The sequence below is a fragment of the Triticum dicoccoides genome, chromosome 4A, assembly GCF_002162155.2.
Source record: "Triticum dicoccoides isolate Atlit2015 ecotype Zavitan chromosome 4A, WEW_v2.0, whole genome shotgun sequence".
Classification (NCBI taxonomy): domain Eukaryota; kingdom Viridiplantae; phylum Streptophyta; class Magnoliopsida; order Poales; family Poaceae; genus Triticum; species Triticum dicoccoides.
In genome coordinates, this window is record NC_041386.1 from 107,901,670 (window position 1) to 107,918,731 (window position 17,062).

The following is a 17,062-nucleotide window of genomic DNA, read 5'->3' on the forward strand; positions in this document are numbered from 1 at the left end:
CGGTGGTGAGGTTGGACGGCGTCAGGGGCGGCGAAACCACGACGTGTGGCGGCGATCAAAGGTGGAGTAGGGCCGCGACAGAGTGGGGTGGGGCGGCGATGGAGTGTAGACGACGGAGGAGCGGCGGGGGAGGGGGCGAATCAGGCGGCGACGAGGCCGAATCGACGGGGGGAGAAAAGGAGGAAAAATTCGCCGATTCGCGGCTTCGGGCGGTGGCCGATGGTGGACGTCGGAACCGGCAGCGGGGCGACAACAGGGCCGGATCTGGCGCAGGGGCGACTGCTCGTGGGCGGGTGGCCGGCGACGGTGGTGTGGCGAGAGGTGAGAGGAAGAAGGGAGGGAAGTGAAAGGAAACGATGGTTGGCACGTGGCTGTGGCGGGAGGTGGAGATGTATATTTAAGTGTTGTATTTTACATCTTTGGGAGGCGGAGATGTATTTTTTTGCATCTTTTTGGTGTTTGAAGATGCAAAAGTTAGGTATTTTTACATGTGCATTTCTGTTGGGATGCTCTTAGCGCACAGGATGCGACCGGCGCCTAGCACCGCCCTTTCCTTTGGGGAAACATTTCAGAACGGCGTGCTGGCCGAACGATTTGGCTGGTCACTCGCCCATGCGGATGCCACGCGGCACAAGGGACCGCACGCAGTCATCTTTCCCCTATCCTCTCATCCACACACATTTCATCCGCGCATGCTTCGTCTCTGGATTTCTCTTCCCCATCTTCATCTCCGCGGACTTCTCTGCCTCTCTCCTTGTCCTGCCTCCGGCGAGCGTCGCAGCTTCTCCGGCGAGGACAACACGGCACAACGGGGACAGAGGAGGAAGCACGCCGGGGAGCTGAAGCCGGTGGACGGAAAAGCTACATCCGGCTACGCGTGAGCTGCAGTTTCTCTTCCCCTGTCTCTATCTCCGCGGACCTCTCTGCCTCTCTCCTCGTCCTGCCTCCCACGAGGGTCGCGGCTTCTCCGACGAGGTTAACACGGGAGGACGGGGACAAAGGAGGAAGCACGCGGGGAAGCTACAACCGGTGGACAGAAAAGCTACAACCGTCCACCAAAAAAGCTACAACCATCCACCAAAAAGCTACAACCGACCACACCAAATGCTGGAGCCGACCAGGGTTGGAGCTACAACCAACAATTTTTGTTGCTATAACTGACCACACCAGATGCTGGAATCAGACGTTTTTTTGCTACAATCGGTGTGAGCAACGACGGTGGCAGTTATTTTTGCTGGAACGGGCATCTAGATTTGCTGGAACCAGTGATCAAATTTGCTACATCCGTGATGGGTGGGGGTGCGAAGACGGGTTGCGACCGGCGGCCACAGGAAAAAGCTACAACAGTATTCTAGAGCTGCAATGGCGATGCACGGGAGCTGCAACCGTGGTTTTGTTTTGCTACTACGGGCGACCAATTTGCTGCATCGGTGACAGCGAGACGACATGGCCGCCGGCATGGCGTGCCGCAACCAGGCAAGGGGAGCTGCAAACCATGGCCACAAGAGCTGGAACCGCAACCCAGCGGAACTGCAACAGCGGTCCAGTGGAGCTGCAAGGCGACCCCCCTGTAGCTGGGATGTTGCAACCGTTGTTCAGCGAGCTGGAACCGCGGTGCAGTGGAGCTGCAAGGGGGGGAGGGCAACCTCTTGATTTTTGGGATGATGCACACGTGGACCGGCGGAGCGAGATCGGTGCTGGAACCAGTCCGATGGAGCGCCGGCGACGCTACTCCCCAAAGTTGCGGTGGTCACCACCGGCAGTGTGGGAACTTTCTATCAAGGATGCTGGAAACGTCCGGTGAAAAAGTTGCAACCACTCGACGGCGATGGGAGCGCGGCGGCGCAGGGGCAAGCGCAGAGTCATGGCTGGTCAGTGAGGGGAGGAAGTAGGAGATTTAGGGGAGCTGTCGAGAAGAAGAAGACGACTGCACGAGGGGGCCAGGGAAGGAATCATGCGGTATAGACGTGCGCATCGTGCGGCCAGGGGCTGACCGGCCGAACGATTCGGCCGGCGCACCGGCGCCTATTGGTGCCCTTTCCTTTGACGCGTTGCTAGTTGTTGCTGTTCCCACACCACCGCCCACTACACATGTTCGACGAAATTCCCCCGCGAGTTCTCCACTAAGATTCGCCCGCATCTTCTTCGATTCCTTCCTCAGTTTGTCTCGGAATCCGCCAAGATCGGAGGTCTCGCCGGAACACGGCCCTGGCCGTACCGACCCCGGCTGGATCTGCGGGCTCAAGAGTTATTGATGGTTCTTGGGATCCAGAGGGTGTGGCGGAGGAGTTGTCGGCGATGAGCAGGCTGGCGTCGGAGCTCCACCGGTTGCGGCGGTCGCCATGGGAGGTGCTGTGCTCCGCGCTGGTATCATGCGGCCTGGTTCTCTTCTCGCAGCTCGCCGTGGCCATAGTGCCCCGCCTCCTCCCATCCATCTCCCTCCTCGCCATGCTCCCTGTCGCAGGTCAGTGCGTGCTTGCTTTCCTTTCCTGTGCCTCTTTTAGTGCAATTTTGACCTTGCTTCGGTTGCGTGCTGCACAGGTTTGGTATTCCTGGCGGCTATTCTGGTGGGCAGGTTCTGGAGGAGGTTCATCGGAGTGGCCGCGTCGGCCCCGCTATTCGTGCTGTTCAACGTGCTATTTTTGTGGGGCGTCTACCTATTCGTCATCCGGAGAGGTGAAATCCCCGTGCATTACATCTGTTTGGACTTTGCAGAGTGTGCGTATGTCTTTAGTGTTTGAAATTGCATATTATGTGTGTCTCCTTTTCCTTTTTTAATAGAGATAAGCATTCATTATTATAGCTCAGTGCACTGGTGGAATGCCATTTGGACGGTGTTTATTGCTTTAGATATATGCTATATTTGTGGATGGAGCTAAGAGCCGTTCCTGATGTATTGCAATTCTAGAGCATAGTTCTATTTAAATAAATATGGTAATACCTGACATTTTGTTATGATTTGGGATGGAATTGTAGATCAGGACATCAGGTGCCATAATTTTTCTAGGATCCCAGCATGTAGTTTATACTCGCCTCCTCGCATTATGCATAACTTGTTTGAAAAAATTTATGCCACTTTGGAGCAGGGTGTAGTTAAATAAGTGTATAGAGCTTCTGATAGTTTTCTAACTATACTCTAGAATATCCTTGTTCTATAACTAGCCTTATGTTTTGTAGATACCTCTTCTCTACTAGACATGCTAATTAATGCTGAGTGTGCACTGCTTCTGTGGGGACTTTACAGGTTAGCTACTCCTCTGGAACATAATTTTTGCGATGCACTTACCGATCTCTAAGCTCTATTTAGTCACTAAGGAAATTGTTCATTGTAAACCTTAAACTATGGTTCTCGTTCCAAGATGGACTCTGAACTTTCAAACATTGAAAGTGGAACTTTGAACTTTCTAATCCTGATCCTAACCTTGAGCTTATACTTATTCGGCACACCAGGAAAAAGGGTGTGGTGGGGGAGATGATGGTGAGGAGAAATAGAGACATGAGTGGAATGGGGCCGGCGGTGGAGATGGACACTGGCAAGGAAGGGAAAACAGCTAGGGGAAGGGAGGTTGTTAAGCTTCATGCACCAGCCAACGCAACCAAAAGTCTGAACTAATGGAAAGGCTAGGCAATCCACATATACACTTCAACACCCACTCTCACGTGTGACGCGGAAAGAGAGGCCTATACGTGGACACAAAGGCAGGAACAACAATTTTTGGATAAATTGCAAAAGCCAGGACTTGAACTCAAGACCTTGGGCCATACCATGTTAAGCTTCATGCACTAGCCAACACAATCAAAAGTCTGAACTGATGGAAAGGGCTAGGCAATCCACATATACACTTCAACGGTTGCATCGGAGGTAGCTCGGCGATGAGAGAGAAATGGGAGTGAATTTGGGGAGGGCTAGGAATGTCAGTGACAAGAGTGTGCGAGGATATGAGTTTTTGATTGTGAATTTGTGATCGCTCTTTTCGTGTTATGTGGGGTGAACCTCGACGCAAGGATTGGTCGTTGTTGGCCCGATCTTTCACGGCACGAACCTCCATCGCAGCAGGTTTACGAAGATGTTTGCAAGTCCCAGGGAAACAACACGCCAACCCTTCGATCTAAAGGAATAACGTGGACGAACCGTATAGGCTCAGCTTGTAAACGCGTTGCAGGAACTCACATGCCAGTAGAGATTTTGACAAGATATCTCTAAACACGATGTCCTTCAAGCTTAAGAAATCCCAAATAATTAGAATCCTCACGCTGATCCTCTCTTTGCTGGGCAGGAATAAAAACGTAAAAGATCTAGATTTGACCCTGACGTAGCAAGTAGTACTGTCAATAAACTCTTCAGTCGTAGATTCCTTATCATGCACAACATAGGCTGTCTTCTCTGGTTTAAACCGATGGAAATTATTATCCATCAACGTGACTCACCAATGCATCATGTTCCTCATGCATGCATGGTTGTACGCACATAAATGGAAGTACCACAAAATGCCTACTTGTAATTTCCATTAATTCTTATGTGTCCTTCTCCTCTTCCAGATCAAAACGTATGTACTTTGGTACACGTACTTCTCCTGTTTTCAAGCTTGGCGTAACAGTAACGTCAACAATAATTATAGGTTCACCTTGAACACCACGCGTAGCATATTCAGTCATGTGTGTAGACGTGGCCGTATCATCGTGGGTGTGTCAAAGTCAAACAAGCTTCAAGGTCCAAGGGTCGGGCTAGGATTATAAGATAAGGGTTCAGATTTTGGAGATTGGAAGTTCGAGGTTCATCTTGGACTCCATAATGAAGTTCAGGCTTTAAAACAACAACAACAAAAGTCCATTTGGACATACTCCGCTTAACATTTATTGGCCTTAGCATACAACTGCCTCTGGGATTAGGGGTTTAGTTTGATTTTTTTATTGCAGGATTCTTTCTGGTGATCCTGGCATTGTTGCATACGAATCTTCATTTTTGGAAGAGGCTGGCTGCAAGGATTTCGTGGATGCTATATGCTCGAGTGAGGTGTTGAGAAAGTAGAGTTTTCAATGAAGTTGTTATATTAAGTTGCTAACCTGAAATCTGGACGTCGTGCATTAACATGCTGAATCTTTTGTACTTTTGGTGTAGAAGTACCCATCACTCTCAAGGGTGAGGCATTGTAACTGTTGCAAAGCAAATGTTAGAGGTTATGACCACCATTGCCCTGCATTTGGTAATTGCATAGGTACTATATTGCATTTTTTTAGTTTTGCTTCTGTTTTTGCATTATAGATAGATGCACACTTTAACCTGCATACCGTGTTTTGCAGGACAGAAAAATCATAGGCTATTTATGGCACTTTTGACAGGATTTGTTGTTGCTGAATCGACATATATAATGTGTTCAACTAAATGTATGTGGCTTTTTATCTCCTTCACGTCTGAAATAAATTAACTGTTTCCCGGGATAGCTGGTCTACATGCTTTCACAGCTGGAAATGTCTTTTTTTCTAATTAAAGACATTGTACATACATTTACTCTTTTTGGACTTTCACGTTTCTTATATCCAAATAGTATTTGCAATCATGGATTTCGCTGCATCTGTAACTGTTTTTATTCTATTTTACAGATATAACTAGATGCATAACCTCAGGAACTTTAAGAACTGAGGTATCTCTTTCCATCATCTTATTTTGCATACCTTGCCAAGTGATATTATGATTACATTGTCAAGCCAATTGATCTTTTGTTCCTTGCATGAAAGGTCTCATACATTGATCAGGTTTGGCTTATGCCCAAACGTAGAACATGGAAAGCATTTTTTTAGCAAAATCTGGGTGGCCCCAGTGTTTTGGCTAAGTTTTGTTCCGAAAATAGTATTAGAGTAGAAAACCCAAAACTTTTGCATCAAACTAGATGTTAGCAAAATTTGGTCAAAGTTAGGCAAGGCAAACTCTGTTTTTCAAAGGCACAAAACCAACAGCTCATGTTAACACGCAATGGTTGTCTTGTACTCCCCCCCTCCGCGCCCTTGTAGCTCTCGCTCACGCCCTAGGTGTACGTGCTTGCGACGCTACCCCTGTAACCGCTACCTTTTTCTACCCCCTATCTATGCAATGATACGCAAAGCTTTTGCGTATTCGCGAAAAAAATAAGTGTCGTGGTTTTAGTTCATATTTGAACTAAAACCACGACACTTACTTTGGAACAGAGGGAGTAGGCATCATGGGATTTATGATTTTCAACCAATGCTGGTCTATCTTAGTAGATTCAGATATTTAGGCACAATAAGTGCATCTGTAGTCTAGTTCGGTATGATTTTCCAGAGAACGTGTAATTCAGAGTGTTTTGAAAAACCCTGTCATATTTTAATTACAGAACATTCTTTTCAGTTTTTCCCCTATGATTCATTTGTTTGATTTGGCCATCAGATAGCATCATTGTATGTAAGGATCACTGCATGATACTTAATTTGGGCAATTTTACAGAATCATTTATCTCTAAACATGGTGATCGGCACAATGCTCTTCTCAGTCCTCCAAGTGGTATGGCAGGTTCGTTGTTAACCTCTTGGAAGCCACATTGACCATAGTTTTTGCTTCTGTAACCATTTACCTCTGCACATGAATGAGCTGTATTATTTGGAAGGAGAAAAAGCATCTCATGTGTCTGAACTGTGGCAATATTCGCTTATGAGATAGAGTTGTCTGCATGCAATCAACAATTTATCTGACAAGATAATCAGAATATATTTTTTGGATAGAATTGAGGGTAATGGCTCAACAGATCATGCTTCATGAATTACGGACAGAAAAGAAACACAAACAATGTACTGTACACTGCAGAGGTTTACAACTAGTGATATACGGTGTCATGGTTTTTCATGTCTCAACTGTACTGAAAGTGCCAACATTTATAAAATTGTATTCAGCTATGCCGATCCTGATATAGATGCACACTGAAAGCATGCAACTAGAAATACTAGTTTGCTCTCTCTAATCTCAGTCACTGGCCGCTTTTTCTATGATTGACCAAGTGTCTTAAATATGTCAGCTGGTGGATCTTTTTATTTTTGGCACAGCTTGAAATCCAGCCTTTCCCTACATTTCTGGAAACAGCCTCTTACAGAAATGTAGGGAAAGGCTGCGTACAATAGACCCAAAGTGGTCGGACCCTTCCCCAGACCCTGCGCAAGCGGGAGCTACATGCACTGGGGCTGCCCTTGAAATCTATCTTCCTATGCAAGGCCATGACTGCACTTGTGTTGCTGTGAGCCTTTGTCTAGACCAAATGTGCTGATTATGACTTTTTATGATCCATGTTGTTTCTCCTAAGTCTTGGGGTATGAATTTTGCTGCTCCTTGCCAGGTTGTGTTCCTGATATGGCATGTGTACGGCATCTGCTTCAACATCAGGACGGATGAGTGGGTAATGTCAAATTTCCCATGCTTTGGACTCTTTCTTCACCAATTGCAGGTCGTCTTCTCGTTTGCTGTTTCTTATAGCTAAGAGGTGAGATTTATCCAGATAAACTGGAAGAAATATCCTGAATTCCAAATGAAGGAACAGCCTCAGTCAGGTGCTTTACCAGTATAAACATTACCGCTGACTGATTAATTCCTCTTGTTGCTTTTTAAATTATGGTACATGTTTGACCTTCTTTTTCCAAACCACAAATGCAGATTTTGAAGTCAAGTTTGTCAACCCATACGACAAAGGCATGCTTTGTAACATTAGGGAGTTCCTGAAGCCGAAATAATACAAGTATAATCTAAAACGCACCGAGACCGGAGAACACCCACTCAAGATCCCTGAAGATATTTTTTGCCTGTTACTGTACCACTGATTCATATTCATTGGTTTGTGTATCATTTGGACTGTGGCAGTTCAGAGTCTGCCTTAATACGAGCAATTAACATTTTTTGAAAATCCTCGTTGAACGCTATCTGCATGCTGATGAATGCCGTGTCGCTGCAAATGTGATTTGGGCAGCCGCACAAGTATGGTGGTTCATCTGTATGGCAATCAGGCTATATTACTAAGGACAGACCTGAACCTAGTCTTACCTGCAATGCAGAGAGGCTGGTTCGAACCCAGGACCTCTTGGCACAAGTGGGGAGGACTTCACCACTGCGCCAGGCCTGCCCTCATTGTTTTGAGCGCTACACCTTTGAGCAGGTCGTTCTGTTCCTTAGTTTCAAAATAAGTGTTGCGGTTTTAGTTTAAATTTGACAAAGGTTTACTGCATAATTTTTGCTGCCCCACTAGGCACTAGCGATAGGCAATGCAGTGGAAACTGAGATACATGGAATTATGCAAGGAATGGTGTTGGCTATACAACATTTCACTCATTGTCCAATCTGTTTCAGGCCTTATCTTGTCTATCAGGAACAGACTTGATCGTTCTGCCTATGGTCATCTCGTGGCTGAAATCAAGAAGTTGATGAGAGACAGGGAGTTTATTCCTCAGATGTTGATTAGGGATCGAAATAGAATTGCCGACTGTTTGGCAAACTTAGTCGTATAGAGTGTATCACGACTATGTGGATGCACGTAGGACCATCACGTATTGAAGATCTTTTGCCTCTTGAGTGTAATTCTCTCACTATGGAATGAAACTTCTTTCCCCTCGCGCGCAAAAAAGAAAGAAAGATAACGACGTGTCCAAAAGAAAAAAAGAGAAGACAACAACGTGCCCGAAATGACAAGGACGTGCTGCTTATCCGCCATGGCCCATGGGTAGCCGCCAGTCGGTTTAAGAAAGTGCGTTGCCGTGCGGGGAAAGCACACTCCGGACCTCTCAGCTTGCATTTGGGGATGTCTATGTTGTGTGCATCCACGCCGCATTGTGCCAAGCGTCGTCGTCTTAACCCGCCCTCTCCTCTCATGAAATCTGAACTTCCAAGTCTAACTTCTTTTTGAAAATGTAAACGGTGAAGTGAAATTTTCAAACGGGCTAGGGAAGGGGGACTCGGGGTCGTTCGCGGCAGCGCTGGTGTGTTTCCACCTTTTGGGCTCCATTTCCATTTTCTGTACCCTTTTTTTTATTGAACATTTTTTGTTGCCTTTCCTCTTGAGGAGTGTAGTGCTAGCTCTGATTCCGAAACGGAGGAGATAAAGATGTCGAGGTGTATTCCAAGCGTCCAATCATTCGTAGTTGGAAAAGAAGGGCCGAGAGAAAATAAAGGAAAGGAATTGTAACCAGATGACCGCAAGCAGCACTGAAGAAAGGGTCGTCAGGACAAGAAAGCGACCTAGGGAAACAAAGCTCAGTTTTTTCCCCCAGGAAAACACAGCACCAAGCGGAAGAGTCAATCACGCACGACGTACCCGATCGCCTTGATTTGATCGTCCTTAGCGACCACTAACCCGCATGGTGTAGTTGGTGAAACCATCCCTAGCCCCCACCGCCGAGCACCGTCCCCTCATAAAAAAATCTGTAACCATGTTTCATCCTGTTGACGGGGTTGATATTGAGAACTTATACATCGGGGAGCAACAACTGAGGGCGGGCTCCTTTGATTCAATAGGATTTTCCTAGGGTTAGAATCTTTATAAAGGAATTCTATGTTGGTCATTTGATTCATCGGACTGAATCCTATAGGAATTCTTTCGAAGGAATCATGTGTACGCTCTGTTGGAAATCTAGCATCCAGTACCCTCTTTTTACAATCTCTTTTTTTTTTTGTGTGTGACATCAACCATTCTATGCTCCCCCCGATCCAAAATAAGTATCGCAGTTTTGAACTAAGGTTGAACTTGTCGCAACTTTGAATTGAGGTTGAACTCACTTATTTTGAATCGGAGGGAGTAAGATTCAAGTGGGCAATGTCACTTCAATCCTGTAATTTTTTTTTCTATCCCTACATTTTGAGAATCATGCAAATCAAAGAGATGTGAACGTGGCATTATGATAGTTGATAGGTTCCAGGCTTCCAGCAACAGATATTCCATAACTTCGACGAGCAGCAAGGCAAATCATTCGAGCTCTATTTTCACAAGGGAACTTTGCTCCAAAGTCCATCACCGAAAGCAATCGCTTCAACGAAGTTATAATTGATCAAAGGAAACCACCTACCAGGACGTCCTTAATGCCAACAACTAGCAACAAACTTCTCCAGCGAACAAGGAGATCTAGATCTGAGAAACGGAACAATTTTTCATCATAGCAGGTAGATGACAGATGTGACATGCAGTACACTGCCAACAGGTCACAACCGGGGGAAGTAGCACCAAGCGGCCGACAATATGCACAGGTCTCTAGTACTATCAGGTACTATGAAGGCTCAGATTATGTATTCAACTATAACCAACCCGTAGATGCCGCATTTGGTTCCAAACAAATAGAATTACATATATATAAGAGACCAAAAGGTTTGATCCAGAGACAGGGGACACAACAACTGATGCTGGACACAGCCCCGAGGAGTAAGACCACAAATACAGAACAAAATTCACAGCAACTGTAAGGATTTGAACAAAGAATAGCTCAGTAAGTGGGGTAGTAATACCCTGTATTCGCCATTGGCGCGTTTGGCATCCCGTATGGCATGGCTGGGTTTGAGCCGAAGCCGTTGTTGTAGGTCCGATCGAGCTTGGCCAAGCTCGACGGCCCCTGCATGCCGTCCCGTTGGTACTGCTGCCACATCATCTGCTCCTGTGTCAAGAACTGCTGCTTCTTCTCCATCTCAGCCATCTGCACATAGGATGGTGGTGCAAAGGTAAGGGATGCCGCGAAAGGATCTCCACCAACGTTCTGCATCGAACCGTCTGGAGCTGGAAGAGCCAGCATCTGTGTCTTCTGTCCAGGCGCAGGTAGGGCAACACTGCTGGAGCTCCCACTTGTCGCCTGTGCGTTGACATGCTGACGCACAACACCTTGGTCGTACATACCATTCAGTAGCAGATTATCCATACCACCTGTCATTACAGCCTTCTGCTTGGACAAGTTGCTAGCCGTCTCCACAAGGGCGAGTTCCCAATCGGCCTTACCAGGCTCAGCCGCAGGATTCTGCCACGCAGAAGTCACTTCGTTGCCACCATTGGAAGGGAAGGCCTCCCATGACCCATTGCTACCACCAGCAGCAGGTGGTCCTTGGAAGAGGGCCAGAGCAAGCCTATTACCTTGCTCGTCTGCACTCACAGTGTCTTCTCGAAGATCCACCAGATCACCCTGGGGCTGCGGCGGGGGCTCTGGCTTCACCTCTTCCTCCACCTTCTCAGGTTCAGGCTCCTTGTAGTCCTCTGGTGCAGGAAGCGCCTTGATGCTGTTCATGTCCGGCTCTGGCTCTTCCTCCTTGACAGGCTCCGGCTCAGGCTCCTGTGGTGGGCTCTTGGGGCGCTTTGCCCGGTCCCTCATAAACTCCTCCAGTGTCTCCAGTAACTTATCAGTGACCCGCTGCACCTCTGGGTACTCCGATGATCTCGCTACCCCGGTGTCCTTACACCAAGCATAAAATGAGCAAAGCTCATCAATCTGCTTTGCCGCACTGGCATATGCCTCAAAGGCCTTGACACAATCAGCATATTCCATGTCGAAGAACCTGTCCAGCAGCACCGCAAGTACCTCGCAGATATCGGCGTAGAGCTGGAAGCTCTCCCTCGCCATCTGATACAGTGCAACCAGCACCATCCTGCTCTGCTTCGCGCCACCTGTGGGGCGGCAGGCAAGGAACCTGTCAAGCAGCTGCTGCAGGTGGTGCATACGGCCAAGGACCCGCTCCGGCTTCATATCCCTCACAGGGGTAGGTGGCCTCTTGTCATCAGAGTTGGCGCCATTCCTGCTGTCACGGTTATCATCGTACCCTCCATACCCATTCCCTGGAGGGGAGGTGTACGAGGGTGACCGGCGGCCATACGGGTCAGGAGAGCCCCAACGGTCACGCGGGGATGGCCCGTTCAGGCTGGCGCTTCCATTAGCGTTGGAGCCCTGCTTGCGCTCGTGGAGGAGGAACTCGAGGCGCTGGTCGAGGTAGAGCGCATAGGTGCGGACGAAGGCGGAGTGGTCCCACGAGCCAGAGTGGGCCTCGTCACGGAAGTCGGAGAGGTTGAGGAGGCGGGTGCCCCGACGCGTGGCGTGGAGGAGCTCCCGGTGGAAGAAGGGGTCGCCGTCGGTGAGGAGACGGTGCACGAGCATGAGCGACTTGAGCGCGACGACGTAGTCGCGGGTGCGGGAGAGCCTGCGGGCGCAGCCGGCGACGGCGGCGGCGACGTGGGCGCGGGATCCGGAGGTGAGGTGGAGGATCTCGCGGATGTGGCGCTCCTCGGCCGGCTCGTCGTCGTGGCTGGTGGTCTTGACGATGAGCACGTCGAGCTCCGGCGCGATGTTGCTGGTGACCTTGGCGAGCCCGATGCTGGTCTGGTCCTTGACGGCGCCCAGCGCCTTCCGGATCGTGCTGGACGACATCTCCGCCGCCTAATCCTCCTCCTCACCAACGAACCAACCACCAGCGGCGGCAAGCTGCCGGCCGGTCGCTTGTAGATCTGACCAAAAAGAAGCACTACATGAGCCCCGGAGATTTCATCAAAGCCAGACGCAGATCCTTAAACATTTTGCAGGCCCGCTTTTAATTGGAAACACGTAAAGATATCTACTCTACCGGAGGTCGAGATCCCCGGACCCGAGAGGCGAGATTTGCTCTGGTGGGCCTACCATAAACTCCGCTCTCGATGCTTATCATCATCTAATCTAGACTAGATCGGCTACGTTAGGTAGCTACTCCTACTCCGCAGCCGACGCAGCAGCCGCAGAGGTAGGAACAGAAGCCACCTCCGGCGCAGACCTAGGAACAGAAGCCACCTCCGGCGCAGATCCAGGGAGCGAGATCGGACGGAAAAGGGAATACCTTTGCGACAGGCGCAGATCCGGGGCGTCGGGTGCTGGGCTGCGCAGGAGATCTGGGCGGGCGCGGGAGGGAGCAGCTCGGATCCGAGAGCCTCTCCCCTCTCCCTCTCTCTCCGCCGTCTCCCTCGCTGGCCGGGGGAGTTTGACCCGGGCTTTTAGAGGAGGAGGCGGCGGGAGGGAGGGAGGGTAGGCCGGCTGAGGTGGTCTGCGGGGGAGACGAGGCGAGAGGCGGAAGGGGGAAGAAATGGTGTGTGGTGGTGTGTTGGGGGCTCCCGGGCGTTTGGTGCCTTGCTGTTTTCAGATTTTTATTTCGGGCGCGGGAGGAGGCAGGCAAGAAAAGCAGCGAGCTTCGCGTGCCTTCCTTCCGTCCGTCTTGGTCGCGCCGACGCACCCTGCCCCTGTGTCGGTCGGCGGCTCGGCGCCTACCCCCGTACTACTTTTTACCTCCTTGCGCCGACGTGGGAGGGCACGAGGTCAATGCGGCGACGCTATGCCAGCTCCGCATACGGTGCGGTGCGGCGGTGATCATGCAAAACGGTGCCAGCTGCCGCCGCGCACGCCGGGGGCGTGACGCCGGAGGGTCGGGTCGCCGTGCCGTTGACGACGGCTTGCGGCCGCGCCCCGTCACGTCCACAGTCCGCACTCTACCGCGCGCGCTGTCGCTGTCGTGGGTAAGGCGATCTGGTGCTTCGGACCGACGGACCATTGATTTGGTTCTCAATGGAGACTGTCCATTTGTGAATGAACAGAGTCAGTAGCTGGTTCGTTCCTCTTTTGCCCAGGACTGTGACTGTTTTCGCTGTCAAGCATTTCTTTCCTTTCGCGCGGTGCACCGTACGCGCAGCGGGCGAGGAGAGAATCTTTGCATGGCTGCATGCCGCTGATGAGAAGCATGTGAATGGATAGTTGTTTTTTTCCGAGTTAAAAGCATCAGGAGTCCTAGAACTTGCTCTCAATATGATGCTTTAGTCCTACAACTTGAATTTGACCCTATCCAATCCCTCAACTTGCATAAGATGTGCAAATTTGGTCCTGACGAATCAAAGAGCGCCATGTGGATGTGTGGGTGCATACCCGGTCAGCGCATGCTCTTTTGCAAAGAGGCCCCTGGCATTGCTGTGAATCAACCCGCACAGATGAGCACTTCTCTGATTCTCATGTTATGGTGCATACCCGGTCAACCCGTACTCAAGGACATGGTGCTGAAGCTGTCGGGCACGCAGAGGCAGGGGGTGCCGAAGCGGGGCGGCTCGCCGCCGCCGAGGGGCCGGATGACGTCGTTGTACCGGAGCGGGTACTACTGGCCGGGCGTGGTGTAGGACGACATGGCGATGCCGCCGGCCACGTACCTGGGCCACGGCGCCGGGGACGGGGGCGGCACGGCGGCGTCGAGCGCGAGCTCCACGCCGGCGTGGGAGCGGCCGCCCAACGGGGGACAGGGCGAGGCGGCGTTGCGGGAGTGGGTGGCGCAGGTGGAGCCCGGGGTGCAGATCACATTCGTGTCGCTGGCGGGCGGCGCCGGCAACGACCTGAAGCGCATCCGGTTCAGCCGGGAGATGTACTACAAGTGGCAGGCTGTGACTGTCACTGCATGCAGGTGTACCATGTTCATGTTGAGAACCATTTACAATGCTTGACTTGAGTATGTTTAGTCCTCATTTTCTCTGCATGCAGAACATGTTGTTTCAGTAGTAATGCTCTTTTATTTATATGTCCATTTGTTTATTTATTTAATATGCAGTGCTAATAGGCATACAACTAACATGGCAATATCCTAGCACTGCAACAATCACCAATGTACACAAATCAGTAATAATCTTATAGACTAATAACAAGACTGGTACAGTTCTGTGCATCAAAGAAATGTGCTACATACAGGCATACAGTAAATATGATGAATCCACCAGAAATCATAAGCACATACCACATGTACAACTGCTACCCAAATGAACTAAGGCAAGGGACATGAACACCACGAGCCCGCAAACTGGATGCACCCCTGTCACGCGGTTTTCTTAACAGTAATCTTGATAAAATGTGAAGAGAAGTGATCTAAAACATGACCAGACTCGGTGTCAAACCTTGATACTGGGAGAATTAAGAGATTACTGTTTGTAGAGGGTTGGATCAAAATGTGATCTGAGGTTTGACGTGGTCTTAGATCACTCCTCTTCACATTTGCCAAGGGTTGTAATAATACCAACCAAGACACACAGGGAGCCTGATTCACAGCAACGCCAGGGGCCTTTTTGCAAAAGAGCACGCGCTGACCGGGTATGCACCCACACGTTCACATGGCGCTCTCTGATTCGTCAGGGCCAAATTTGCATATCTTATGCAAGTTGAGGGACTGGGTAGGGTCAAATTTCAAATTGTAGGACTAAAGCATCACATTGAGAGCAAGTTCTAGGACTCCTGGTGCTTTTAACTTTTTTTTTCTTTCCGATTCACATGTCATTCTGTTGACTGTTCTGGTAGTGGAGTGGTTACGCGTGCTATTATTGCGCTCGCCTTGCCACCACCGTGATACAGCTCGCTCAAACGCGGATGATCTTTATTTATTTATATTTATAGTAATAAACGCGGCTTCTAGTTCTCTTGAATACTCAAAATCTGCAGGCAATTACCTGGCTTGAGATGCGCCACAACCAAGACGGCGGACGGCCGGGCCTCGCGTTTCCCTGCTGTACCCAGACTGCAATGCAAAGACGGAGTCCACCCAGGTGTGATGGCTCATGGCTGGCAACCCAAATGGTTCCATGTAGGAGTAGTATGTATTGTACGCCGTACGCGTGTGACACGGGCAGAGTCTATGTGCACCAAGCAGCCGCCGTTTTGGTCCCCTGAATTGGACGCATTCTGCGTCAAACAACCGCGCGACGCATGCACGGAAACCCCGACTGGGCCGGCCCAATAGTGGGCGCGCCTGTTTGCTTGTACAGTAGCGCTGCGATGTTCGTCTCAAAAGAAAAAGTAGCGAAAATAAAGGGCGCTTCTGCCAGGATTCGACCTCTTGACCTCCAACTCGCGTTCAAACGGAGCTAACCAGTAAACCTATCAAGTGTTGGTTGTAAAAACGTGAAGCGTGCTGGTATAAGAACTAATACCAATGAAGAATCTGGACAGTTTTTTTAAAAAAAATCAAACTTTCCTTTAAATAGTGATTTTTTAACAAACGAGCAATGTTTCAAAATACGATAGATTTTTTAACAACTCGGACATATTTTCAAATTTCAGAAAAATAAAACAAAAGACGTGAACATTTTCGACAGATTTCTTTAAAAAATTCCTGAATTTTTTTCGAAAACCTGAACCTTTATAGAATCTTGAGAACAAAAGTTTGATAATGGGAACAATTTTTCAAAAGCGCAAACTTTTTTGAACGTACGATTACACAAACAAATTTTTGAACCGGAATTAGTTACTGTAGTGAACAACATTTTGAACGTACAATTACGCAAACAAATTTTCTGAAAACGAGCAAAATTTGAGTTTCTCAATCATTTATGGAATTTGTGACATTTCTTTAAAGCACAAACATTTTCTGAATCTTGAGAACAAATTTTGAAACGGAGAACAAATTTGGAAGCGTGAACAATTTTTTAAAGCACAAAACATTTTTGAATCTTCAGAACAATTTTGAAAAATCCCGAACAAATTAGCGCGAACAATTTTTTAAAGCACGAACATTTTTTGAATCTTGAGAACAATTTTTGGAGTGTGAACAATTTTTTAAAGCACACACATTTTTTATTCTTGAGAACAATTTTGAAAAATCCCAAACAAATTTGGAAGAGCGAACAAGTTTTTAAAGCACAAACATTTTTTAATCTTGAGAACAATTTTGTAAAATCCCGAACAAATTTGGAAGAGCGAACAATTTTCTAAAGCACAAACATTTTTTGAATCTTGAGAACAATTTTGAAAAATCCCGAACAAAGTTGGAAGAGCGAACAATTTTTTAAATCACGAACATTTTTTGAATCTTGAGAACAAAATTTGAAACAGAGAACAATTTTGAAAAATCCCGAACAAATTTGGAAGCGCGAATATTTTATGAAAACGTGAACATCTTATGAAATCTGGTACATTTTCTGCATTTCGAAAGTTTTGAACTTTTTTGTGTAACGAGAACAAATTTTGAATTTTGAGAACATTTTTCGAAAACTGAACTTTTTATAAAAAATACAAAAATATTTGAATATTTTGAATTTATTTTGAAGAAAATAGAAGAAATAGAAAGAAA

The 17,062-nt window shown here is 48.3% G+C and overlaps 2 protein-coding genes across 4 annotated transcripts; one reads left to right on the top strand and one right to left on the bottom strand.

The window, feature by feature from the left end:
- The first annotated feature begins 1,988 nt into the window (after positions 1-1,988).
- On the top strand, positions 1,989-7,969 carry LOC119285276 (palmitoyltransferase Hip14-like). Of its 3 annotated transcripts, none has more exons than XM_037564518.1 (11): positions 1,989-2,464; positions 2,542-2,676; positions 3,178-3,244; positions 4,918-5,014; positions 5,123-5,216; positions 5,302-5,385; positions 5,602-5,642; positions 6,461-6,526; positions 7,341-7,400; positions 7,500-7,551; positions 7,655-7,969. In XM_037564518.1, the coding sequence occupies exons 1-11, from the start codon at positions 2,299-2,301 to the stop codon at positions 7,729-7,731; spliced, it is 939 nt and encodes a 312-aa protein (XP_037420415.1). In that variant the 5' UTR covers positions 1,989-2,298; the 3' UTR covers positions 7,732-7,969. The 3 variants fall into 3 exon arrangements, with proteins under 3 accessions (XP_037420415.1, XP_037420416.1, XP_037420414.1); XM_037564517.1 differs by having other exon boundaries at positions 1,992-2,464; positions 5,120-5,216; XM_037564519.1 differs by lacking the exon at positions 3,178-3,244 and having other exon boundaries at positions 1,990-2,464; positions 5,120-5,216.
- Positions 7,970-10,231: 2,262 nt separating this feature from the next.
- On the bottom strand, positions 10,232-13,109 carry LOC119285277 (putative clathrin assembly protein At2g25430). The gene is made up of 2 exons (XM_037564520.1): positions 12,818-13,109; positions 10,232-12,455 (listed from the first exon to the last, which is right to left on the bottom strand). The coding sequence occupies exon 2, from the start codon at positions 12,376-12,378 to the stop codon at positions 10,462-10,464; it is 1,917 nt and encodes a 638-aa protein (XP_037420417.1). The 5' UTR covers positions 12,379-12,455; positions 12,818-13,109; the 3' UTR covers positions 10,232-10,461.
- Between the last annotated feature and the right edge of the window lie 3,953 nt (positions 13,110-17,062).